At 45.6% G+C, this 26,928-nt stretch overlaps 1 protein-coding gene across 1 annotated transcript in view; it reads left to right on the forward strand.

Annotated features, from left to right (window-relative positions):
• Window positions 1–2,247: 2,247 nt before the first annotated feature.
• Window positions 2,248–26,928, forward strand: part of UHRF2 (ubiquitin like with PHD and ring finger domains 2) — a 32,816-nt gene continuing 8,135 nt past the window's right edge. Inside the window, exons 1-7 of the mRNA XM_045289332.1 lie at window positions 2,248–2,277; window positions 10,164–10,273; window positions 12,126–12,312; window positions 15,778–15,901; window positions 16,099–16,206; window positions 18,794–18,898; window positions 24,377–24,483. Of these exons, the coding sequence (XP_045145267.1) occupies window positions 15,839–15,901; window positions 16,099–16,206; window positions 18,794–18,898; window positions 24,377–24,483 (383 nt within the window). The 5' untranslated portion in view covers window positions 2,248–2,277; window positions 10,164–10,273; window positions 12,126–12,312; window positions 15,778–15,838. The remainder of the gene's footprint in view (window positions 2,278–10,163; window positions 10,274–12,125; window positions 12,313–15,777; window positions 15,902–16,098; window positions 16,207–18,793; window positions 18,899–24,376; window positions 24,484–26,928) is intronic.

Here is a 26,928-nt window from a genome sequence, read left to right on the forward strand (position 1 = left end):
GGGAAATGGGGCTGCTGGTGTGCCCCATGCCCTTATCATGCATCAAGAAATGGCAGGACTTGAACTGTTTTTCAAAGTTCAGGCAGAAGTCATCTCAATCTATTAAACAAATACTGAGATCTCTGTTAATGAAGTGTAGCGCAGGAAAACCTGTTTTCAGCTACCCATCTGTCTCCACAAAGGACCTCCTGAGAGCTCAGCTGCCAACAGAAGGACCGGTGGTATGAAGCCACTGGTAGAGAAGACCGGATGATTTGGTTCTGTAAAGGTTACCTCCCTGAAACCCTAGGGGACAGTGCCACTCGATTTCATGGGTCCCTGAGTCACCTTGCCAACATACAACACTACCTCCCCCAAGTGGACCCAGAATGCCTTACTAAGACTTTAGCAAAAACTCTTACCCCAGAAAATTAAAATCCCAATTAGCTATCATTTACTTGAAGTGTCTTTAAGGAGAATATACAACCTGTCATTCAGAATGCCCCCGTTACAGTGGTTGATAGTTGCCTGAATAGATGTGCTGTATGCATAGTGTGTGCTCTAGAGGGATCTCAAATAGCCCTCCTAGAGTAGAGCTGATGATGGTTCTGAAATATGAGGTTAGTGCTCTACAGGCCACGGCTGCCCCTTACAGAAAACAATCATTAATACTTGGCATCATCAATATGAAGTCCACCTTTTGGTCACAGAAGTTGAGACTTGCTATACGACTTCCCTGATACTGTGTCTAGCTGCACAATTGGCTCTTTATAGATGTTGCTTCTGATTGAAGTGTGTCCTTTGGCCGTAACCATGAGCAATGTTCCCTGGTTCTCTTTCTCCCTCCTCAGATATCCGGAAAGCGGCACTCTAGAAATGAATGTCAAGGATCTGCGCCCACGAGCTAGGACCACTTTGAAGTGGAATGAACTCAACGTCGGCGACACGGTCATGGTTAATTATAATGTAGAAAGCCCTGGAGAAAGGGGATTTTGGTTCGATGCAGAGATCACCTCATTGAAGACACTTTCAAGGACCAAAAGAGAGCTGCGGGTGAAAATTTTCCTGGGGTAAGATACTCATTCACGGGTGATGGTGTTTAATTCCTGAATTAAACAGGGGATGTCATTTTCCCTTCCTTGGAATTAACCAGGTGTTCCTTACTAATGAGATGGGATGTACGAAAGATGGGACTTTCTCTAATCGGGGGTCAGGGGGTGGTGGCTCTTTTTAATGAAGCCTTGAGACTTTTTTTTTTTTAATCCCAAATGGCACCTGAGTCCACTATTGCTTTAAACTTGGGGCGAAATCCGCACCCACCTTACCACATTCTAACAGATTAAAAAAAGTTATACAAGAAGTTATTTTAATGTCTGTGACTACTGGAGAGCTCTAGGTTGATAAAATAGCATGTCCCCTAACCAGATAGCTTGTCTACCTGCCAGGTTTCTCCGAGGAGGTACCTCACCGCTGCTCTCCTTCAACTTCCAGAACTTAACCCAGGAGGTGAATTCAAAAGGCACAAAGCCAGCTGATAGCCCGTCACTCAGTTGTTACCATCATCAGTCTATAAGAAACTATGTCTAGACGTTTCACCCAAGTGTTAGAAAGAACATTCTGCACAATTTCACAGCTACCTTTTCTTCACCTAGGAAAACACGTTACCACCTTCCCTGTTAGATTCTTCTGAGCAGAGTTTACTGGCTAAAGAGGCATTGATTGACTTGTAAAGAAAGGAAAATCTCTGCTGAATTTGTTCTCCAGCCCTGTCTCATGAATAGTGTGCTGTAAACCCCTAGGCATCTGTGTGCATGTCTCTTTAGAAGTAGCTGTGGTGTGCCGGGCACTGAGGAGTCTGCATTGGTCCTGACACTTTTCTTGGACACCAGGGTGGCAGCCAAGCTATTATCTTTCCTTGCCTGGGTCCTGGCTAACTGGATTACTAATGTTGTCATGGAACTGACATTTTGGGGAACAAACATTTTACAGATGGCTAATAATAACATAAAGCAGAGGTCAGCAAACACTCGCCTTGCAGCGTGCCTGATTCTGGAAATAAAGTTGTATTGGAACACTGCCATACCTGTGTGCTGCTGTATCCTCTGTGACTACTTTCATGCTCAACAGCGTTGTTGGGTGGTTGCAACCAAGACTTCCTGGCCTTGCAAAGCTTAAACCGTTTACTTTCTGACCCTTTACAGAATATGTTTACCCACTCTGGAGATAACGAAGAATTGTGAGATGCTAAAAATAGCTCATATTTTAGAAAACCGATTTTAGAACTTTCTACAAACACAGGTAATTCTCTTGCTAGACTAAGGATGTTAGCTCAATTATAGACTTTTAAGTAACTTGAATTTCCCATAGAGATACAAATCACAATGGTGGAAAGGAGGAAGCACTTAGATGCACTGGCCGTGTAGGGAGCCTTACACTGTACTTGGGTGGTGGAAGTGTCTAGAAAGCACGTGTGCACAGAGGGAAAGATACTAGAACTCATCGAACTGAGCTCAATGCTAGTGATTTGGAACCATTTCCCCAAGTGATTCTAGGGTGCAGCTGGAGCACCTCCTGATTTTAGGACTAGAATGAAGATGGAGCAGAAATGCTGAGCAGGGAGATAATGGCTCCATAGCTGGAAGTGTTATGTGATTGCTGTTTCAATTTGTAAAATAGTCTTTCCTGTAAAGCATTGTCTTCTCTTTAAGTTCTCAGAAGTACTGGGTGCACAGCAGCTAAAAAGGAAGCAGAATGACTTATAGATAAAATTTAAAAATTGTTATCAAAAATCTTTTCTCCGTGCGAGGCAAAGTGGGTACACAATCAGCATGAAGATAGTGGTGCCTTCTGCTAGTAGGTGGGCATGGGAATGTTTCCAATTGGGACTGCCCATGAATGGTTCTGGGATGGTCTTGATCATGTGTCCGGATGTGGGTGCGCAGTGGTTTCTCTACGGGTAGAGTTGCTGACTGGGTGGAGAACCTGAATATCTCCACGGTGACTAGATAGGACCAAACCCCTTTCAAGTGGTTGTCGTGTGCCAGACTCCACTCCCCTCACCACCTGAGCGAGCGCATTCCTCTGCATGCTTCTCCGTGCCAACTCCGTGGTGAGACTTCCGTTTTTGCTAATCAGGCGGTTGTGTAGCTTGTCACTGTGGCTTTGGTGTACACTTTCCTGACTACTAATGAGGTAAAAAAGCATTTTGTTTGCTTATTGGCAGAGTGGGTCTCTTTTGTGAGGATCTCGTTCCAGATGTTTGCCTTTTCCTTCGTCACGGGACTGGCTTGACTTCGTGGCTTCTTGGAGCTCTGCCCACTATATGTGGTGCTCAAACCTGTGCCAAGCCTGCGGCACCTTTTCTCCTCCTCTTTGAGGTTGGAAAAAAATGTTGTCTTCATTTTTTTTTTTAGTTGTCATTTTCATGTTTATCATCGCTTAAGTATTTCTCTTCCCAGAGTCCGTAGGTCATTTTCCTTTTTTTTTAAATCGTTTTATTAGGGGCTCATACTACTCATCACAATCCATACATACATCAATTGTGTAAAGCACATTTTTACATTCCTTGCCCTCATCATTCTCAAAACATTTGCTCTCCACTTAAGCCCCTGGGCCTTCATTCATTTCTAAAAGCGTTGTAGATTTGCTTCTCTTTTGGTCTTTAATCCTCTTGGAGGACATTTGTGGGTCCAGCAGAAGGTAAAAGTCTAATTTATCGCCATCCATGTGGACTCTTTTTCTTAACTATGTTTTGGAACTATTCCTGCCCCATTTATCTTCAGAATCACATCTCCCATACCCAGTGTTAGTCTGTAGGTGCTGTAGTTCCTTATGGTCTGTGTTATACCCTTGGTCTGTTTTCTGGGTCGTGGTATCAGTTCCACAGTTTCATGCTTAAGCAGGGCAGGTCTTCCTCCTTGTTCTTCAAGATCTTATCTGTTCTTGGCACCGTGGGCGTTTACTTGCATGTCGCCAATCATCTTGATAATTTCCACATAAAAACCTGTTGGGCATTTGTTTGGAGTTGTTTTGACTGGTCCATGGCTGTGATTGAGTTTTTGTGTTTAGTGTATCTTGTTCCCTTTTTTATTGTCAATTTACGTATTCATGTTCCGTTTGTTCCAAATGCTCTTGAGTTTACATTTGGAAAGGATAGCATTGTGTAGGTATTGGTTCACAGTTAATTTTAGACAGACATTCCCTCTTGTTTTTGCTGAGTCATGAAATGTCTTTTTATGTACGTTGAAAATATTTGGAGGTTGGCAACTTTGTATGACTTGGTCTGTTGTCATTCTCTTCAGAGAACTCGCATGCATCTGTTAGCCTTCTTCAACCGTAGGTGCCACTTGCTGTGTAACTGTAAATTTCATATTTTCCCTTGGTTACTCATATAGAAAACAAAAAACCAAACCCACTACCATCAAGTCAATTCTGGTGCATAGGTCTCCAAGCTGTACGCCTCTCTGGAGAAGACAGCCTCATCTTTCCTCCGTGGGTTGAAGCCACTGATCTTGCAGTTAGCAGTCCAACTCACTGAAGAGCCAGCACCACCGGGCTCCTTACCTGGTGCCCAAGAATACGAGGAACCTTTGAACTCAGGTCCAGGACCCTTACTAGACTTTGTAGCTTTCATTTACATGGAGATTGTTTTAGACTTTCTACAATTGTAAGCCCTATCTGTGAATTGCATTTTTGTCTTCATCTCTGACGTCCTTCTCACCTCTCTCATTGGCGGGGCTTGATGTTTCTAGTCCGATTTAAAAATCAAAGTGCTTTATTTGATGAGTTTTCTGCATCTATTGAGATAGACATGTTTTCCCCCTTAGTATGCTACTGTTTTTCCCCTTATTTTAAAAACTATCATTTCCATTTTGGTGTGGTGTGTGTGTGTGTGTGTGTGTGTGTGTGTGTGTATACGTGTAGAGACAAACTGCGGTTTGTCATTTTGTGCAGGAATATTGTATTTGTATTAATGTGTGAATTTATAGGTTAGTTTAACCAACTGTCCTTTTCAGAGTCTATGCGTGCCTTAAAGCAATTTCCTGGGTATTCATTGTCTTCTGTCTCTTAGTAGAGCTACTGAGTGATGTCATCTCGGGCCGGAATGAATTTTTATTATTGATACATTTCATTAATGATCAGAGGGCTGTTCAGATTTTCTATTTCTTCTTGGAGTTGGGTTTTATTTTAGGAATTTATTAATTTTGCTCCGACTTTCAGATGTAGTGTCCTAAACTTACTGGGTCGTCTCATCCTTTTTCTGTCTACACGATTGGTGGTGATGCTTTTTACTCTTGAATTTAGTTGGACATCTTGATTAGTATCACCAGAGGTTTATGACTTTGACTAGAATTTTGCAAAGTACTAACTTAGCTTTGATCCTCTGTTGCATTGAAGGTACGCAAAGGAAGAAGCAAATGCAGACAGGACTTGATTGTTAATCTGCCTTGGGGGGTTGATAGGGGAACTTGGAGTTAAAGTTCATGCTTGTTTGTTTTTACTTTGTGAGTACCAAAAAAATGAATATGCTTGAACTAGCTAGTTATCAGATTCTTGTTTTAAGTTGTCATGGTTCTTCATTAACTTGGAAGAAAATTAAAAACAAAAGTAGAGGGTTTAATTACATTTTCCAAAATGTTCATTTATTGCATACTGTAATTGAGTACTACGTGAAGTTAATATGAGATTATATTCCTACGTGCACATGCTGTTTTCAGTGTGACTTATGGAATTTCATGTGTGTGTAGATTTTAACCATCCCGCTTTGTCTAAGTGACATTCTTGTCATTGAGCTTACCTGTCACTAACAGAATGGAGCGCTCAGTGCTTGCCCTCTGCGGGCAGCTCTCCTGTTGCTCTAACACGCAAGCACACTCTGGCCTGGGGCCTTGCACTTGGTGTTTCCCTCTCGGCTCCCTCACACAGAGAGACGGCTCATTGGCTGGCTGGCTCTAGTTTCACTTCTGAACTCAGATATCACCTCACAGATTTGTCTCCCTCTGCCATCTTATGGTGGCCTGGTGGCATATTAGTTATACATTGGGCTGCCGATCCATAAGGTTAGCAGTTTGAAACCAGCAATCACTCCTTGGGAGAAAGATGGGCTTTTTACTCTTGCAAAAACTGGCAGTCTTGGAAACTCACGGGCAGTTCTCCCTTGTCTTTGTGGGGTCCCTATACATCAGCATGGACTCGATGGTAGCGAGTTTGGGTTTTTTTGGTTGGTCTGCTCCCACGGTCCCTTATGTCATTGACCCACCTAGGAGAATCTCTCCAACTGTGCTTAATCACGTCCGAATTACATTGCCATTTCAGGTCACCCCTCTGTAGGTTGGAGGGGTGGGACGTGTGGGTTCTGAGTACCTTGAGCTTTGAGGCAGTGTGCTGGAGCAGCCTGGTGGCACAGCAGTCCCTCACATGGCTTCCTCCCAACATGCTGGCTCTTCGAACCCACCACGCATTCTGGTGGGAAGAATGTAGCAGTTGGTTCTAAAAGACGTCTGTGGAAATCCTAAAGGCAGTTCTCCTGTGTGTTGTAGGATCCCCAAGTCAGAATTAACTAGAAGGCCAGAGGTTTGGTTGGTTGGTTGCTTGCTTTGTCTGCATGCCAAACCCCACTGCATGGACTGGTTGCAGTGAATATTAAACAAATACAATATGTCATAGATTCTCAGATGTATAGTAGTACCTATTTTAACATCTTTGAAGTCAGTGTGTGTTGTAAAATAGCATTGGACTGACTAAAGTTTGAGTGTTTCCAGAGTAAATTGGCTTCTGCCAGTCACCCTGGAGTGCCATGTGACGTCCCTTAAATTCTCAACTGTGGCGGTCACTGTTGTTGGTTCTGGCTCATAGGGACCCTGTGGGACACGATCGAACGGTCCACTCGTTTCCAAGGCTGTCATCTTTACAGAAGGTTGCCACATTTTTTTCTCTAGTGGCGTGGCTGGTGGTTTCAAACCTCTGCCCTTTGGGTTGGCAGCTGAGCACGAACTGCATCACCAGGGCTCCTTTTAGGCCCCACATGTGAACACAGGTCTGCTAGCCTGGGGAACCCTAGTTTGGGTTCAGTTCTCCGTGAGTGCTTTTTTCCACCCTCCTGCAGGGTCTTTCTTTCCCATTGATGCGCCCCTGTGAGAAAGGCAGGCTTTCGAGCTCCTGCTTAACAGCCTCACCTCAGCAGTTTTCTTTCTGGGGGTAAACCTCAGAGAACTTTGGGCTCTCAGTCACTGGCTTTCAGCTGCTGTGTCCCAGCTTGGTCTGGGGGTACTTCTAAGGCCTCTCCCATTTCAGAGCATTTTCCCTTTTTTTCAGGGTGGGGTGGTGGGTGGTGGGTGTAGTACTTAACATATTTTGCCATTGTTAGCTAATTAGAGTCAATGAGGTATGGTATTTATCTTTTTGAAGTGTGGTGTTTCTTAAAGGGGTGAATCAATCACTTATATATTTGGAGCTAAGGAAATGTTTGCGGTGGGCCTTTGACCACAGTGAGAGGTGTCTAAAGTAAAAAGTGATTCGGGAGTTCTGAAGTAGTCTGTGTTTGGGACACTCAGAAGTCATGGATGGCATCTGCTTCCAGGTAATAGACTACCTTGCAGGAGACCAGCACTCTTACTCAAAGCAAACAGAGCAGTCAGCTCCGACACAGACAGTGCATTGCATGCCATTGCATGGCAGAACGGGAGCAAAGCTTTGGGCAGCTGCTTCGCCCCCCACCAGTGGATTCTCCGGCTCTCTTAAAAGACAAACATTTGGTTTGGGGGCCACGGACTACAACAGCGTCTTGGCTGACAACTGTGAAGGATTATGACAAAGCAAGTCGACTAAGCCTTGACATGGCCATGAGCCTTGTGAGAATGTCTTGTATGTAATTGGATCAAACAAAGGCACATTTGTTAAGACTGTGGGTTATGTGCTGGGCCACTAAGGGCAGAGGCAGCAGTTCAAACCCACCAGCCTCTCAATGGAGAAAGATGAGGCTTTCTACTCCCATAAAGATCTGCAGCCTTGGGAACCCCAGGGGCATTTCTACTCTGTTGTGTGGGGTTGCTATCGACTTGCTGACAATGAGTTTGAGTTTTCAGGTATCTGTGAACACTAGGGTTGTCAGATTGCGTTAAAAGGAGACATATATAATTTGATTTTTTTAAAACCAGTACCCTTTAGTTATACAATTGAACAAGAAGTCCAAATGTGAACTCCTGAGGTATTTGTCATTGGAGGGTCAGTGTGTATACATGTTACTTGTTGGTTCACTATAAAAACCTAGAAACTATAATCAATGTCATTGGAATAATCCTTCTGGTCCCCAAATTGTGGTCATGAAATACCGTTTGTCACTGAAAGGAAGCAGGCTCCCTGCAGAGAATGTCAACACTGAACCTGTGACATCGTGTCTGACTAGGCAGTGAGGAGCCCCTGAAAGACTGGGCAACTGGACAGCGAGAAGGAAAATAAGTGCCGTGGACTGAAGCACTTCGAATGTATCAAGAGCTCATAGCAATGTCCAACTCACTGGTGACGCCCATGGAGGGTGTCTGAAAACTAGTTCACACTTTCCTTTTCTGCTAAAGACTTCTGCTGCCTTTGCTCTGTGAACTGGGTAACCACAGGGTAACCAACCGAACAGTCACTGAGGTTAAGTTTCTCTTTACAGAATGATTTCACGAATGAACAAAAATGGAATGATGGAACTGGGGTTTCAGCGTTTTGCAAGTCCCAGTGACCAAGTCGATCCAGATCTTAGATTGTTTGTCATCAGTGAGTAACACTGAGTGTTAAGTGGCTGCTCAGTTTCCCCGGTCAGATCTATCCCAACCTAGTGACCCCGAGAATAACCACTGTGCCTGTGGGTGTCTACCGCTGTAAACCCGTGCGGGAGCAGAGAGCCACCTCTTCTTCCCGCAGCAGCTGGTGGCTCTGAACTGCTCACCTGGCAGTTAGCAGCCCAACACTTGCCCACTGTGCCACGAGAGCTCCCTGTCCCCAGAAAAGACAACTGAGTATAGCAAGGTGTCTCCCAGTGGAAAGAGGCCTGGGAGTGATTTAATTAAAAAGCCAACCTGAACCTGATGGTTGATTCAAGAGTGAAGATTAACAACGTCCCACCTCCAACCCACTTAAAAGGTCAGAGGGTAAATAAGTTACCATTTGGAGACCAGTTAGTCTGTCAGAACTGCTCATCTCTGCTCGTGTGGCACGAAAGCAGCTGTGGACCTTCCATACATGAGCAGGTGGGGCTGTGTCCCACTAACGTCCTCACCGGAGCAGGCAGTGGATGGAGGTTTGCTGACTTCTGCACTTACCACGGAGCTCCACATTCAGCTCCCAGTGCCCTGGGATGCTGCTGCCGAAAAGCAGTTTAAGCTACACTGGTGGGGCCACAGAGAGTTTCTTTATAACAAATGGAGTATTTATTTATATCTGACCTTAATTTTATTTTTTCTATAGAAAGCATTGAGCGTATGGGAAAGGCCACCTGGCAAATGCTAGCCAAAAGAAGAAAGTAGAATTTTGATGTCAGAAGAGTTAAAGACATTTCATAGGCACACACGAGAACGGGGTCTTGGTAGAGTCATGGGTCCATGCACAAGAGAAAGGCCCCCAGGGAGATGTATTAGCCCAGTGGCTGTGACCATGGGTTCAACCCAGCCATGGCTGTGGCCGGCGCACGAGTGGCCGTGCGGTGTTCTCTTGTACATGGGCTGTTGGGTCGAAGGCACTCAGCAGCATTGACCACAGAATCACAGGGTACTTTGAAAAAGCTTTGCTAACAGGCAATTGAGTTCACGACAAATTAGGCTCAAGATGTGAAGTTGTTTCTTTTAAATAAGTGATATTTTTTGCTTAGAAATATACAATACTTTGGAGGAAATCCCAGATTTCTCCCCCTCCCCCTTAATTTTAATTGACAGGGTTTCATTTTACCGGGCCTTGCCAGGAAGCTCTTGTCTTACCAGATAATCTAAATGATGGAATTTAAAAAAATAATATTGCACTAAGGCTCGCCTCTCTGTGAATGTTAACTGTTCATTATTGGATGCCATAGCCCAGAGTGGTTGGAATGCAGCTCTGATCCCAATTCATAAGCAGACAAAAGTACGCGAGTTTCCAAATTTTGGCTCATCGGTTGCATGTGGCATCTGTTACTGGTCGAAGGTAATGGTTCTTCCTTTCTCAAACAGGGGCTCAGAAGGAACGTTAAATGACTGCAGGATAATATTCACAGATGAAATCTTCAAGATCGAGAAGCCTGGAGCCCACCCCCTTTCATTTGCAGATGGAAAGTTTTTAAGTATGGATTTTTCTCCTCAGCTCCGACTATGCATATGTGTGTCACTAAACTGGCATTTTAACCAACTGGTCAGTGACTGACATGGAAGAAGTGCAAAACTGTAGACGGTACAAACTCATGTTCTAAGACCGAAGCTCTGCTGGCAGACCCAGTCCAGTTACTGGGTTTTGTGCAAATGTTAAGTTGTTTCTCAAGAAAGGCTTTTTCACCTTGGCATTTTGCTGACATTGTCTTGGTAATTGTGAAAAGGAGCAAAGGACCATTTCCCTTATATCTTGTGGCATCCGAGGTGCATTTTGTTAATAACAAGACTTGGGTGTTAAGACTGCTGGAGCCAGAGAGGAGCACTACTGCTTGAGCAGGGAGTCTCTGGGAGATTACAGATGGGCTGGTTTCCTTTTTAGAATGTTTAGTGGACAGACTTCACTGCTTACTACCACAAGGGATTAGAAAAAGAGGGAGGACGAGACTATCAACTCCCAAACTTACTTGGCTACCACCCCTTTCAGGGAGAAAAAAATTACTTACCACCACCCCCCACCCCTAATTAAAAACTTCTGTACTATAGCCTATCATCCACAATCAAGTGTAGGTATCTCTCTGTGTTTGCAACCCCCTAGGATGAGCGAGTAAGTGATCATCCTCTTTTTAAAAGGGACCCGGTGTCCCTTGTCTTTGTTTTTCTTTCTGCAAGCCATCCATTCTGTCCCCCACCCCTCCCACCAGGCGTGTGGAGTTGTAGCGCAGCACAGAGATGGGAAGCAGCGCTCTCCCCACTCCATCCCGTTCCCCGGCTCTAGGCAAGATGAGGGCGGGGAAAGGGAGTGAGGGCGGGGAAAGGGAGTGAGGCCCGGCCACAGGATTGGCACGAATGGTGAGACGTCTTCACTGACTGCCCTCCTGCCCTTGGACCCTAGGTTAGGGCACAAAGGGATGGTGGCAGCAGTGACAGGGAAGGTAAACGGAGGGCCTGTAGCCCCAAACTAAGACTCTCCATTCTTGATGTGAGGCACATTCCCACAAGCCCAATCAGAGAGATCCAAGACCTGAGTTTTAGATCCAGACCGAGTCCACTGGCGCCTCTGGCCCAAGGCGGCAGAATGAAGCAAATTCCAGTCCAGGAGCACCCCCCCCCACCCCCCGCCCAGGTCAAGATCAAGATCCCAAACCCTACACCAGGAAACCCAGTCCCGGATGGGCTGACCACAGGGCTGAACCAGCATCCCCGCCCCATATCGCCCCTTGAGTCTTCTCATAGTGCAGTTACTGTCTTGCCAAATAGATTGTTGTTACTATTAGTAACCAGTCATTTCCCCTCCAGGATGAACTCAGATGTATGCATCCCCTTCTCTCAAGTTTGATTTTTTTGTTGCTGGTTGCTGAGAAGGATACAGTGATTTTATGCCCTGTGCCAGTAATTATAAGAGCGTTCAGAGTGCAAACCTAGTTTTTATGTTACTGATCTGTTAAATCTCTTCTTAACCACCAATGAACAAGATTGGAACAAGTTCTATAAAAGACCAATGAATAGGCTTCCCAATCTAGACCATGCACATTTTCTGAGGCGCTAAAATGTATATATCTACATACACACACACACATAATTTTTTTCATTTCGGTTGTCCCATGGCTTGGGTAATTAGATTCCTCGCTGACACAGGCCTGGGCCCCAGCTCCGAAATTCTGATTCCGTCAATCTAGGAGGAGCCCAGGGCGTTTGCATGGCACACTTGGTCGTTCCCGAGGTTCCTTTCTCTTCACTATAAAAGCCATTTACTATTTCCAGTTGTCTCTCAAGGCCCACCGACCTAAAGGTGACCCTCAGCCTGGGCTTTCCTTGTGTTCCCCCTAGGGAAGAACGACCCCGAGTGTGACCGGTGTGGTGGGGACCCAGACCAGACGTGCCGCTCCTGCTCCTGTCACGTGTGTGGTGGGAAACACGAGCCCAGCAAGCAGCTCCTGTGCGACGAGTGTAACCTGGCCTTCCACATCCACTGCCTGGACCCGCCTCTGGAGAAGATCCCCGAAGAGGAATACTGGTACCGCCCTCAGGGTTACCTCGTGTGGGCACTGAGGTTTGCATGGGAAAGAATGCCAGCGAACCACCCGCTGTAGATGTCTGAAGGTGCATCGTGCATTTGAAAGTGCTTGATGTGCTAGCTCCAGTGGTTACTTGGGGTTGCTGAGTTTCTTCCCTGCCGCACCAGCTTCTGGCCGTGTGTCCAGCGCCACACTGCCACCCCTCCTAGTCCTTTCTGCAGGCTGCAGTCTCTTCCCTCAGAAATGGAGAGCTGTGTTGGTGCCTCTCGGCACCCTGCACGATAGCCCTAGTTGGTCTCCTTGGGCATGTCGCTCACCACGTTCCCTCTTCCTGTCCCCAGTTCCTCTGCACTCTGGCTAGATTGACTATCTCCCAGCTGCTTAAACCATAACCCATGCTCTTTGTCTCCTTGGGGCTTTCACACTGGCCACGTTTCCATTCTGGAACCATTTCCTTGTTGTTTAATTAACTTCAGGATGATACTCTTCCTGCGGCGTCTCACGTCATTATGCCTTCCTCGGGAGGCCTGAGAGGCAGATCCCCGCTGCCTGGTGCTGCACTGGATGCTAGCTTGTCCTTCGCTCTGCGGGAGGAAGGTGTGCCAGTGCTTCCGTAAAGATTCACAGCCTTGGCAACCCTGTGGGCAGCTCAACTTCGTCCCGCTGGGTCATTGGGAGTTGGGATGAAGCAGACAGCACCAGGGTGATTTTGGGGTAAAACAGTGTTAAGTACTTAGTATGTGCTAGGTGCCAACAGTGCTTAACAGGGATTCCTTTATTGCATCCAATGAGGCAGGCAAGTAGAACAACGCCTCTAGATCATTTATCTTTATTAAACTTCCTGTACCTCTTCTGTTAATTATTCTGAACTACATAAAGAACCGAGTAGAAGAGGAGAGCAGGGTGATAGGCCTACCAAGTTGTAATGAACTTTTTAATGCCATTATCAAGGGGGTGGGGGCAGTGGCGGGGTGTGTGTGTGACAGAGAGAGAGAGAAAGAGAGAAACTGTGGCCCATATGATACCATTGAGAGGGTTTAAGTGAGAGGAATGACGTATTTAGACATGGTGGTGTTAACCGTAGGTAGTCCTTAGCAAGGTGTAGACTAGATGACTGTTCCTTGGGTCTCTCTTCAGCCTAATTGGGGAGGCAGTTGGGTACAGAGACCTTGGAGGAGGGGTGTGGGAGAAAGAGAGAGAGAGGGAGAGAGGATAGAATCCCTCCTTTCATCCCCAACCAGCATCCTACATGGTCAGACCCTGGGCTGTATCATCACCCATAACTTTCCTGTGGAATCTCTTTTTACACCCCAATGTTTTAATGAAAGCAAACCTTCTCACGTGCTCTCTAAGTTTTATATCCTTTTTTGGAACGTCCCTCTTGCTGTAACTTCCTCTCTCGTGGCCATCACTGGGTCCTTTTCACAGCACCCTAGAATCCCTTGAGTTTTCAAAACAACACATACAGGTACATACCTTCTCTGATCCCGTTTCTCCCCAGTTCTCTGCTGCGACCACGGCAAAGCTTGTGGCAAGAACTTCCCTTTCATTGCCACTTCACACCGCAGCACGCCAGTCTGTCTGTATTTCCCAGAATGCCGCTGACTGCTCATTGAGCTTGCAGACACTCTGAGTTGCCAAACCCAGCAGCCACTTGGTCCACTTTGGATTCACCTTGAGAGGCTTTTTTTATAAGGGTGATGGTATCACATGATCTGGGCTTTCTTGTTACCCCATTGACCTTTCATTCTTACTATCCTGTTTCCATTCACCTCCCAGGTTTCTGGCTGCCTGACTTCTCAAAGCACCTGCATCCACTTTCCTCTGATCGTGTTGCTCCCTCGTTGACCTCATCCAGTCATTAGCCTCTAACTACCAAGCCCACGGCTCCAAACTTCCGTCTTCAAATCGATACTCCTTTGAGCTGTGTATTCCCGTTTCCAACCCTGAAAAAATCTGTGTGTCTAAATTAAGATCATGAATTCCACAAACACCCTCCTTGCAATGCTCCTCGTTCAGTCTGTTGGAAGTGGTACCATCATTTAATCGGATTGTTCACATAAAATAGGCAAGCTTCATTCTTGAGCCTCCTTTGCTTCTTCCCACCCAGTACCTCTGATGGAGAATCCAGTCTTGTCAGCGCTGTTCTCTGTCTCCCATTCATATTGTCTCTCTCCCCGCCTCCCCCCACCCCCCAAGCTAGTATTCAGTGCCTTCTCATACATAATTTTGCTGGGATGTACCTCCACAGTTTCCCAAGGACTAGAAATGGAGTTACTCATTTTCCCTTCTTATAGTGCTAAACGGAGCCCTGGTTGGCATAGTGGTTACTCTTTGGGCTGCTAACTGCAAGGTCAGCAATTCAAAACCACCAGCCACTCTTTGGGGGAAAGTGAGGCATTCTACTCCCACAAAGCATTACAGTCTTGAAAACCCACATGGATAGTTCTACCCTATCCTATAGGTTGCTGTGAGTCGAGCCGAATGCCATGGCAGTGAGTGACAGTGCTAACCAGGATGCCTCAGAACTAAAATCCAAAATCCATTGCAGTCAGGCCCGTTCTGACTCCTTGCAAGCATATAATCCCACACCTGGGCAGTCACAACTGACGAGTGAGCATAGACATCATCTTCTGTGTTTCTAAAAGCCAGGCAAAATAAAGCATTGTGAAATAGACAATGTATAAAATGGGCCCAGTGGGGTGTGGATAACAGATCTTCATTAGAATAATTGCCAAAGTTTCCGTCCCTTCCTGGCTAATACAAGATGAGCCCTCCTCATTCCAAAGATGTTCTTACACGGCGTTTGTAGTTTAGAAACCGGAATGATCTGCAAGCTCATTCCGGGAGACCCACTGCAGATGTGGTAAAAGGCAGAAATGATAAAGCTGGAAAGAAAGCCAGTAAAAGGGGGCCTGATGATGCAGACCTATCGGGCTACTCATCAGGCTGTTAACCACAAGGTCAGAAGTTTGAAACCAGGAGCAAGATGAGGCTTTCTGCTCTCCCAGAGCAGTTCAACACTGCCCTGTAGGGTCTCTGAGTCAGAATCGAGTCATTCATAGTGAATTTGGAAAATTAACAAAAATATATTTTAAATCTTTAAAAAAATTTTTAAACATTTTAAATCTTTTTATACGTGTTACAATAAACTACATTTTAACCTTGAGTGTCCTAATAGCCAGTTCAAATGGGCAGATATCATCCGTGGTATTTTTGTACAACATTTGAGTCTCGAAGTATCTGTTCTTGCTAGTTTTGTGTTAATGGCTAAATTTCCAATGAGCAATACCCATTCTCCGGGTTAGTGATAGAATCATTTGACTGGTAGCTGTGCCTGGCCGTGGGTGAGTGTGAGCACTTATGGTGTTACAACCCTCCTGCTTGCTACAAGAGCCCACTCTGGCAAGGTACAGTTTGTTACTGGCTCTGATGCGACCCCTGCTCTTTTCAAATTACTTAAGGTATTGCCCTTCCTGTAAAACGGATTCCAGCGAGGTTGTGAAGGCTGGCGAACGACTGAAGATGAGCAAAAAGAAAGCAAAGATGCCGTCAGCTAGCACTGAGAGCCGGAGAGACTGGGGCCGGGTAAGGATCGAGTTAGCGGTGTTTGAGTGCAACAGTGGTGATGGCCTAACAGATTAAATGATCCAGTCCATCGTGGGGATCCCTGATACTTGGTATAAATAGTTGGGTTCCCAGTTGATTCACCCTTTCTTTAGTATTACAGGCTTTCTTTGCAGCTTGGATTTCACTAACTTCTCAGCTTCTTTGGTGACTTTCAGGGAATGGCCTGTGTTGGTCGTACCAGAGAATGTACCATTGTTCCTTCAAATCATTATGGACCTATTCCTGGGATTCCTGTCGGATCAACTTGGAGATTTAGAGTTCAGGTATGTATGGTGAAAATAGGCATTGTATGAAAGACGTTCGCACATAGCTTCATGTAAGATCATGGCTCATGGTAAGATAGTAGATGAGCCTTGAAAACATTATGATGGATGAAGTGAGACAGAAGAGGTCACATACTATATGATCCCACTTATATGAAACATATACAAAAGACAAATGCTTGTTAACCAAAGTTTATTAATGGAGAAACTGTTAAGAGTTGACTAGGATTTCATGTCACCTACAATCCCAGTCAACACCCACGGAAGGCAGTAGTCAGGAAAGCAATCCATGTATGAACATGGAGAAAATCTGCTGCAGAAGGACCTCTTCTAAATATGAAAGAGTGCTTGGGGGAGGGGGGTGCGGACTAAAGTACACCTGACCCAAGCCATGGCATTCTCAGTCACTCCTTAAACACGCAAGAGCTGGACAGTGAATAATGAAGACCAGAGAAGAAGTGATGTCTTTGAACTGTGGTTTTGTTAAAGGACACTGACTGCCTCATGGGCCCAAAGACTTCCAGATCTGTCTTGGAAGGAGGAACAGCAAAAATGTCCCTTAGAAGCGAAGATGGGAAGATAAGAACACCCCCAGTGAGACTCGGACCCACATGTTATCAAAAGTCCCCGGAGAAGGACATCATATTGGGTTGAAAGTCAGGGGAGGGGTGGAAATGATTTGGATCAACTTGACCACACCTAACAGCAGCAGCATGGATTGAGTGCAAAGAGAAAGAGGCCTGAGTAAGGCATGAACTCGGGAACATTTAGTGTTTACAATCGGAGGTGATGGTGGTGGTGGCGGTGGTGGTGTTATTTGGTAAAAATAAGCCATGGGGTGAAAACAAGGAAGAGAAAATGAGGCTAAAAAGGGAACTAGGTTCCTAAATGTTTCCTCCCCGCTCCCACTACCATGACTCGAATTCGACCTTGCAAGTCTGGCTAGACCAGAGGAGGTACACTGGTACAGATAGGAACTGAAAATACAGGGAATCCAGGGCAGATGAGCCCTACAGGACCAGTGGTGTGAGTGGCGAAACAGGGAGGGTAAAGGGAGAATGGGTAGGAAAGAGGGAACCGATTACAAGGAACTATATGTGACCTCCTCCCTGGGGGACAGACAACCGAAAAGTGGGTGAAGGGAGACGTCGGACAGGGCAAGATATGACAAAATACCCATTTATAAACTATCAAGGGCTCATGAGGGAGGGGGGAGCAGGGAGGGAGGGGAAAAATGAGGACCTAATGTCGGGGGTTTAAGTGGAGAGAAAATGTTTTGAGAATGATGTACAAATGCGCTTTACACAATTGATGTGTGTATGGATTGCGATAACAGTTGTATGAGCCCCTAATAAAATGTTAAAAAAAAAAGGGAACTAGGAGCCCGACTGAGTAAGAGTAATGTGTGATGCTTAACTTGGGCTTAAGATTCAGGGACCATTCAATTTCAGGCAGTTGAAAATATGAAGTCAAATGGTTCTTAAACGAATTAGCTCTATGGTGAATAGAATGGGTCTGAAGGAGCAAAGCTCGAGGCAGTGAAGAAGGGTCTATGGACAACAGCCTCCCTAGCACTGAGACTGCACTCTGCAGGTAGGGTATGATGGGTGAGAGAGGTTACGAGGTAGGCATGTTCAAACTGGGGCCTGGCTAGCTGGGCAGGAAACAAGAAATGATACGGGCTGTGAAGCAGAGATAGTTCTGAATACGTTCATTGTGAGTGGAAATACCAGTAGTTACAAGATGAGTTATTGATAAAGTTGGGCAAGAGCCATTTTAAAGTCATTAGCTCAGGGTCTGTTGTAGTCATCTAGTGCTGCCCTAAGAGCACACATGGGTGGCTTTAACAAGCAGACATTGGTTTACTCCCTCCCAATGCCGACTCATAGGGCCCCTACCCTACAGGACAGGATAGAACTACCCCTGTGGATTTCCAAGACTGTCACTTTTGTCTGAAGTCGAAAGCCTCATCTTTCTCCTGAGGAGCCAAAGGTGGTTTTGAGCTGCTGACCTCGCAGTTAGCAGCCTGAAGCGTAACCACTATACCACCAGGTCTTTTCTTCCCACAGTCTAGGAGAGTAGGAGTCTGCATTCAGTATGCTGCGAGCTCTGGGCAAGGCTTTGTCTCCTGGTCTACGCTGGGGCGAGGTCCTTGGTGGTGGTGAACTGCATGTGTTACGGCATCTGTCTTCTCCCGACAATGCTTTCTAGATTTCTTTGTTGGATCTATACCTTTTCTAGCGAAGAAGAGATATTAGTGTTAACTTCATTCTTGTGAGCCTCATCAATATAACCAAGATATGTAGATATAGATAGAGCCAAGTCCTGTCTTGCTATTATAACCGATTCCCAAAATGAATTCTAGCCACAGGTGGAAGGTTAAGATTTGCAGCACAGATTTGGTGGAGACACAGTTTACTCCATCAGCGTGCCTGGGGGATATCCCCTGAGAGCAGAATGAGAGCTAACAGATAGGCATGGATGACATTCAGGCTTTGGTTGGAGATGCCTGGGTCTAGTAATTACATTTTTAATATGTAACATAACTAAATTGACTGGTACCATGAGACTCTTGCTTGTGTTACAGGTGAGCGAAGCGGGCGTCCATCGGCCCCATGTCGGTGGAATCCATGGCCGGAGTAACGATGGGGCTTACTCTCTCGTCCTGGCTGGTGGATTTGCAGATGAAGTTGTAAGTCACAAAACATCCTTGCTCTTTAAAGCCTGCCTTGGGCATTCTGGAAAATATACAAGTGTTGTCTTCAGATCCATCAAATCCTATCACTTTTGTGTCATTTTTATGTTGATGTGGTCAGTTTCAAACCTTTCTGAGTTGCAAACCTCTTGACAGTCTTTAATCTTTACATTTACTGATCTTATTTATAATTTATATATTATATATTTGTATACTTATATATGTCATATATAATTATAAACTATATAATTTATATATACTGCAGAACTAATTTTTAAAATCATTTTATTGGGGGTTCTTACAGCTCTTGTAACCCTCCATGTATCAGTTGTATCAAGCACATTTGTACATATGTTACCACCATCATTTCCAAAACATCTTCTACTTGAGTTCTTGGTGTAAGCTCCTCTTTTTCCTCCTCCCTCCCCTACTCTCCCACCTCGTGAATCCTTGATCAATTATATATTATTATTATTTTGTATTTTACACTGTCCGTTGTCTCCCTCCATCCACATTTATGTTATTCATCTCCCAGGAGGGGGGCGGGCTATATATCTAACCTTGTGATATATAGCCCCTTCCTTTCCCCCTCCCCACATAACTAATTGTTAGTGAAATGTTTTTTCTTTTTTCCCCCCCTGTGTGATCGTTATTTTTATTTGTGGCAAAAATATACACAACAAAACATTCTCCAATTCAGCAACTTCTACATGTTTAATTCAGTGCCATGTTTGGTGTTGTACACCATTATTGATACCTTTTTCCACATGTATTCTCTATAGAGTGTTTTTGTTGGGAGGGAACTATAGATCCACTTGCCTCTCGAAGAAAGAAAACATACAGCCATTTCCTTTGATACGCCCAGTATGCACTGGCCCCCTTGACCCCATCTTTCAAAACTACAGACAGAATCAGAAACAGGAAGCTGCCCTTGCCCCAGTCAGGGAGCTCCTAACTCCCAGCACCCTGTCTTGCCTTCTAAAAGTGACCACACCCACTCCCGTCTCCAGCCCTCCCTCACTCTGACAACCACTGCCTGGCTCTCATTTAGGGCTTAGCATCTTCTTTTATCTCCATAAGAAAAGAGGTGATTCAGGCCACACCCCAGGGAAACTTCCTCACCCTGGAACTGGATTGTGCCCTCAGTGAGGATGTTCTATCCCACCCTGAGTGGCTGATCACATCACTGGGGGTGATTACAGCTATATAACTGCCAAACCATTGAGAGCCATGGCTCACTCCAGTTGGCCCATGTTTCTTGGAAGCATGACAGCCTCTTAGGGAAGTTCATTATACTTTTGTCTTAGCCTGTCCATATCCATCTCTGTTTTTCCGAGTACATAGAAACAAAGCCATTTCATACTCAAGATGGCTAGGGAAGCATGTAACTGGCACTCTTTGTCATCAAACAGTCACCTAAACTTCTCTAATTAACAGTTCTCCTCGGGAAAAGTCTTGGGGAGATTGGTCAGAAAATTCACACAGGGGTGGGTACAGTGCTGACTCAGTGACCCATGTGGGTTTCCTAGACTGTATCTGCTCTGGGGGTAGGAAGCCCAGTTCTCCCTCAGAGCTGCCAGTGATCACAGCCCAATGCTAAGCCACTACTACATCATCGGGCTCCTCAAGCCCAGATAGAAGTGTCTGAATATGCATATAAATACAGGCATGTGTAAGCAGAATCATTACCAGTCCAACTAGCCTTGATGGCAGTGAGTTTCCGTTGTTGGAGGCAGCAGACACATACTCATTAATGACACAACTACAGCTGGTCGTCAGAAGCCAGCACTTTCTGAGATCAGTTTTCCGGGGTTTGAAGGTGTAGGGCCATAGTCTGTGGGACAACTTAGCCAGTTGTCATAATACAGCTCTCAGAGTTTATCTTCTGTATCCCAGGACTGTATCAAAGATAGAGTCCTTGGTCTCTACGTGTGAGTAGCAAGAGAGTAAAAGGGTAACCAAAGTCAGAGAAGAAGCAAGTGTACAATCTGGTAACCTATACGTCACCTTAACTTTCTGAGACCCAGAATAACTAAGTGGTGCCTGGCTCCCGCCAATGACTCAACTGATCTTAGAACACAATAGATGATTGTGTTAGTCTGGGTTGACTAGAGAAACAAATTTATAGATACTCATATGTGTATAAGAAAGAGTTTTATATACAAGAGCAACTGAATATTGAGAAAACATCCTAGCCCAGTAGATGGAGTCCATAAGTCCGATATTACCCCTTATGTTGATACTAGTTCACAAATTCCAGATCAAGTCCATAAGTCCGATATTACCCCATATGTCAATACTTGTCCATAAAATCTCATGAGACTCAAGCAGCCATGCAGTGATGACAAATTCGGGAAGATAACAGACCAGTGGGTGGAAAGTCTTGTGGATCCAGTAGTGGTAGGAGCATCTCAGTGCTGGTGTGGGTGTCCATGTGGCTTGTCAACAAGAATGGCTTGCAGGGAGTCAGCGTGTGTGTCCCGCCTCCAATGAGCTATTTATATCCTTAGCGCCTCCAAATGAGGTCATCAAGCTGCGACCTGATTGACAGGCTAAACTCCTCCCCATCACTTGTCTCAAATTGACAAAAGATTAATTACCATAATGATCCTAGTTAGAATGTAAGAAAAATACAGCACAAAACTTAAATTATCACCTAAGATAGTCACCCTGAGACGCTCTTTAGACCTTGAGGCAAAACTCAGGTTATATCAAGTCAGAGTCAGAAAACATTAATGATAGACTCTTCGATTCGATTGACAGCAGCTAAGTTTGTCAGTCAGTCTGTCTGTCTGTCTCTCTCGTCCTTTACCTCTCAGGGATCTTTTGGCCTCTGCTTTGTTTTTCATGGCTTGGGAAGCCCACCTACCCCCTCCCTCACGGTCTTGTGGTCTCTGGTCTCGTCTGCAGTTTCTGGTGCTGCTTGTCACTTCAGACAGGCTCTTAGCATGAGCTCCACGATGGCTGTCTTCCCTGATGGGCCCGGGCAGTCCTCTCCACTTCTGAGACTGCTCTGTGACACACAGGGAAATGGCCAGCCAAATGGACCAGTCCCTCTGTTGGTTTTTGACACACCCCGTTTGCATCTAGTGGGAGTTGTAGAGCCATGGATAGAACCAGAAGGGAGTCCATTTCCTTCACCTCATCTGGCCACTCCTGCTTTCCCCGCCCACACACAAACCGTTTCTGTTCCTTTGAAGGCTGAAGTACACAGGAAGTAGTGTCACCAAATCTTGATCCTGTTTATGTGGTTGTTTGCTGCTTGAAGAATAATAGGAAGTGATTTGTGTGCTGTTTTGAACAACACTGTCCAGGTTGGCTTGCCTCCAGTCTGTGCTTCCTTCCTCACTCTGCCAAAAGGTGGGATAGTGGTTATGTGTTATCAGACTGCTAATCAAGAGGTCAGCGGTTCAAAACCCCAAGTACTCTTTAGGAGAAAGATGAGGCTTTTTATACTCCAATAAAGAGTTGCCTCTGAAATCCAAAGGGGCAGTTTTCTCCCTGCCCTGTAGGGTCGCCATAAGTTAGAACTGACTGGGTGGCAGAGAGCTTGGGGTCTTGTGTTTATTTGTGTAAGAGACTTTGGCCTGCTCTGAATGTGGTGGTGTAGCGGCAACCAAGATGCCATTTGCAACACTGCTTTTGATGAGTTTAGGAAGTGTTGTAGAAATATATATTACAAGGTAAAATTCTTTAAGCCCTTATTCTCTACAATGCTACTTACTTTTATTGGATCAATAAAAAGTGTAGTAGAGATACGTGGATTCATAAAAACACTTTAAAACCCGTAGAGTTTTTAGTTATAGCTCTTAATGGAAAGGACCAATAAGATGCCAGTAATGGGCTCTTTTAAACAAGCAATTGCAGGAATCCCCACTTGACTTTGATGAGTGACCCACGTTTCATCTACTAGATGGCCTCATCTTTCTGCCACGGGGTGGCGAGGCTGGTGGATTTGAACTGCCAACCTTGTGGTTAGTAGCCCAACAAGCAACCCACCATTCCACGAAGGCTACTTAAAGGCCTAATGTTGGTCCCTACTTTAGCTAACTGCAGAAAATCCAAAGAGGGGTTTGACTTGGAGGGGAAAAGAGGCATCTCTACTGGCTAAGCAGCACCAGGCCCCCTCCCTCTCAGGACCCACATCCCACATCTCTTCATTGGGCCACCCTCACGTGAACACTGGGTGCTAGTGGGATTACCACCATTATCGTATACATTATTTGGTGTTTCTTGGTAGGTTACTAATGGTGCCTGGCTCCCACAGGCATCTGGGAATGCTCAGTTTTTTCCCCCATGCACATAAATGGTGTGTTGCTTCTTAGCTTTATACTATTTCTGCTTAGGAAAGACTTCAGAGGAACAAACCCTCTATCTAACAGCGGGGGAAACCCATGCTTAGTAGAGGGTGGTGGTGGGGTCGTTCTTAAGGTCAGTTTGAATGGATTAAAATAAAATGGTCTTGCATTTCAGAATAATCACTCTAGCTCGTGAGCTAATTTTTATATTAGTAGTTTCTTCCTTTAGCCTGAGCCCTGACTCAGAGACTTAAGAACATCCTTACAAATGTGCAGAGTCTGTGGAAGTGATGTTTCCAAATAGACATGTGGTACGTACTATTTTCCAGTTTTGAGTTATTTTCCAAACTTTAACAAAAATATTAATGAGTGTGAGGTGGAAATTAGCCCTGCAAGTGGGTCCCCCTTTGACCATTTCCGCCCAGACTCTTCAGGGACATGGCGACGTGTACCATGGCGCGGCCACATTCTTTTACTACATTCTGTTGGCTCCTTTCCCTGGTTTCTAGTCTCCCTGCCTCTTATCTCCTCACCTCTGCTTCCGAGTAGTTGTGGAACAGGCACCAGTACGAGGGGACTACACAAAGTTTGGGGAAGGCCCAGTGTCCCTTTCACTGTGAGCTTCTTGGGGCCCCCTGATGTCCTTTCTTTTGTGTGCCCCTCTGCCATCTCTCTGAAGGGTGGTCTCAGGAGATGGGGTTGGTTTGAGTTGATCGGGTTTCTTTAGAGTGGAGCAGCGGGAGCTTACAGAGCAGAGACGTTCAATATGATGTTATTAGAGACGTGTCCATTACAAAAGACATTTAATATCCATTTCAGAATTCAGCAGCAGACGGGGATGGTGTTACCTGTGGTTGAGAATTCCATTATGAATGTTTATCAAAGAACCTGCATGCTAGTGTGGTGAAGTGTTTATTTTAATAGCTTTCAATTAATGAAATCTAAATGAAACGAAGCACATGGCCCAGTTAGTTCGGTGGTGTGACCCCTTTGGCCCCGTGTAGAACAGCTGTGGCTAGAGGTGGTCATGGAATTGACAGCTTTCAAGTGATAAGACTTGAAGGTGTCAGGTGCATAAGCTGTGCGCCTCGTCTTGGAAGCTCCTTGGAGCAAAGGTGGCTCTGCACGGAGCCAGTGCAGGCTGTGCAGTGTCTTCACGCAGAAACTCTGCCCACAGGACCGAGGGGACGAGTTCACCTACACGGGAAGCGGTGGGAAAAACCTCGCCGGAAACAAAAGGATCGGTGCCCCGTCGGCTGACCAGACCCTGACAAACATGAACAGGTACTCCTCGTTGTTAGCACTGATCAGGAAACGCCAGAGTCCTTGGAGCATTCTGACCCTAGGATTGTCTCCAAGGCTTCCAATCGGGAACCCCACCACCCACCCTCGTTGCCTGTGAACGTCCCTGCCACGTTCCTTCCGAGCACAATCCCAGGTGCACTGCACACAGGGCACCTTGAAAAGGACAGGAAGGAGCCCTGTGCACTTTTCAGGGAAGTTAGCAGAAAGGTGGCGCGTCTGCTGTGCCACCCGTCACACTGCACATGGCATTCTGCTCCACAGGGACCGATCCCTGTTACAGAGGAGGCTCGCACGTGTCAAAGAGGGTTGTGCGCACAAGTGAAACATGAGGCCACACAGGTGTTTTTAGGACTTGTCCCAGTAAAAGGCATTTTACATGTTACGAAAGGAAATAGACACCCAGATCACACAGTGATCTTCCCTCACTAAGTGCCCTGATGGCCTTACAAGGGACATCTTCCCTTGACCTTGACACCATAGACGTCCGAGACAGAAGAGTTTACTAGCTACAAAAATGCTTTATTCCATAAAAGCGTGTGAGCAGCAATGCCTACTGTCAATCACGTGACTGAAGCCCTTGGGCAGCAGCTGCTGCACGCAGCCTCTTCGTCGTCCTGATCATTCTTTTCCAGTCATTTCAAACCGTGGACTTCCTAAACCTCCCGTTTTAAGGGTATTTCATGGCTTGGTGGCGTGAAAGTCCAGCTCCCCTACTTCCTGAGTCCCTGTCCCTTGGTTCCAAGTAGTGTCCCCGAAATTCCTGATAACGGTGTGAAATAAAAAACAGTGATTTCAGTATGTTGTCAAGGCCTGGTTGCCTCAGGGGGCTCGGACGCTCTGTGTCCATGGCTTCTGTATTATTTCTGACAGTAGGATTATTTTGCTGAACCAGCAGAGGGGACAGGTCAGATCTGCAGGTGGAAGCATTCCTGAGGCAGGCACAAGTCTCCCTTACCATTCTGTTTCTAGCAAGGATGAATTAGAAGCAATCCACCAGCTCTGCTGGTGGGACCATCTGAAAAGGAGTTAAGACACTTTTTGACTTGGGTGATGGGTTCTGGCAATGAAAACCGGTCTGGATGTTGCAAAGGCCTTCCCAACCTGTCAAATCTGAACGTCGTGTTGCTCTTTCCTTACATGAGATGGCTTTGCTGCCATGAAAGACCTCTCCTAATTCCCTCCACACACCCACCTGCTTCGGAATGACCACGGTAGACTGAAGCTTTTGGAATAATCTCATCAAGAATGCCCACTGGACCATATGCCCCAACTGCTTATGAGCATTCAGTGGCAATTACGTGTAGTAAAAAGGAAATATTAATGGGAAAACAATTGACAATTGACTTCTCAAAGACATTGTAACATCCAGGCCATGCCCACTGGACCATATGCCCCAACTGCTTATGAGCATTCAGTGGCAAGTAGTAAAAAGGAAATATTAATGGAAAAACAATTGACAATTGACTTCTCAAGGACATTGTAACATCTAGGCCATTAGTGTATACTACAAGCTATAAATGTGTCCTCTGAACAGACGATTCTCTACGATCCCTTGGGTCTTACAAGCATGAAGACTGAGGTGAAGGTCTTCAGCTTGTATATGCCCATAGTACATTCTTTCCTGGGTACCAAATGGTCCACTCCATTTTTGCTTCTCAGCTAACAGGTGGTTTGATACCTGCTTCTTGATCTGAGAAGCATTTCTTCCTGTTTCTCCCACGGCCATTCTTAACTGGGGATGTTGGAGGAAAGAGCCGCATTACTAGTTTCATCTCCATTCAACTACCTGAACAGCCTCTGATCTGATGTGAAGTTCCGAGTGAGTGGCCAATACCAATAAGTGGTGGCAGAGGCCTTCTGACTGCAGGTAGCCATGAGCATGGAAGCATTTCACCTAGAGACAAGAGAGTATGCTTCCCCTTGCTCCTGGAGGTGTACCGTGTGCAGATCTCAACAAGCACCCCATCAATAAGATTGAGTATTACCGTAGAGATGATAACGATGACTGCATGGAGTTCCATCTCCCAGCTTTCAAGGCATCACCTCCCTTTGAAGTTCAAATAGGTAGCTTGAAAAAGTTCAGCACAGCTATGAATGTTATCTTTAAACCAAAACAGCTCCAGCTGTTTATTTACTCCCAAAATACAAGTATGGTCAAGAGACAGTCTCTTCAGCTGGTCAGTCTCTGTCTTAACGGCCTGTGTTTTCCTTTGAGCCCTGAAGGAAGCACCATGCCCTGAAGTTGTTTAGCATCGTGTCTGATTTCACTAGATTGGGTTTGGGGTCTGGTTTGGTTTTTTAAACTTTAATGTGTTCCCTATGTTTGCTTTGCACATAAATTAGAAAGCAGATGTCTTAGAGGAAAATTGCTAGATTAAACAGGCCCTGGTGTCTTTGGTGGGACTAAGTTCCCCAAGAAAGGTC

This window comes from Echinops telfairi, unplaced genomic scaffold, assembly GCF_000313985.2.
Source record: "Echinops telfairi isolate 266 unplaced genomic scaffold, ASM31398v2 ScPeMD7_25;HRSCAF=90, whole genome shotgun sequence".
In the NCBI taxonomy this organism is placed as follows: domain Eukaryota; kingdom Metazoa; phylum Chordata; class Mammalia; order Afrosoricida; family Tenrecidae; genus Echinops; species Echinops telfairi.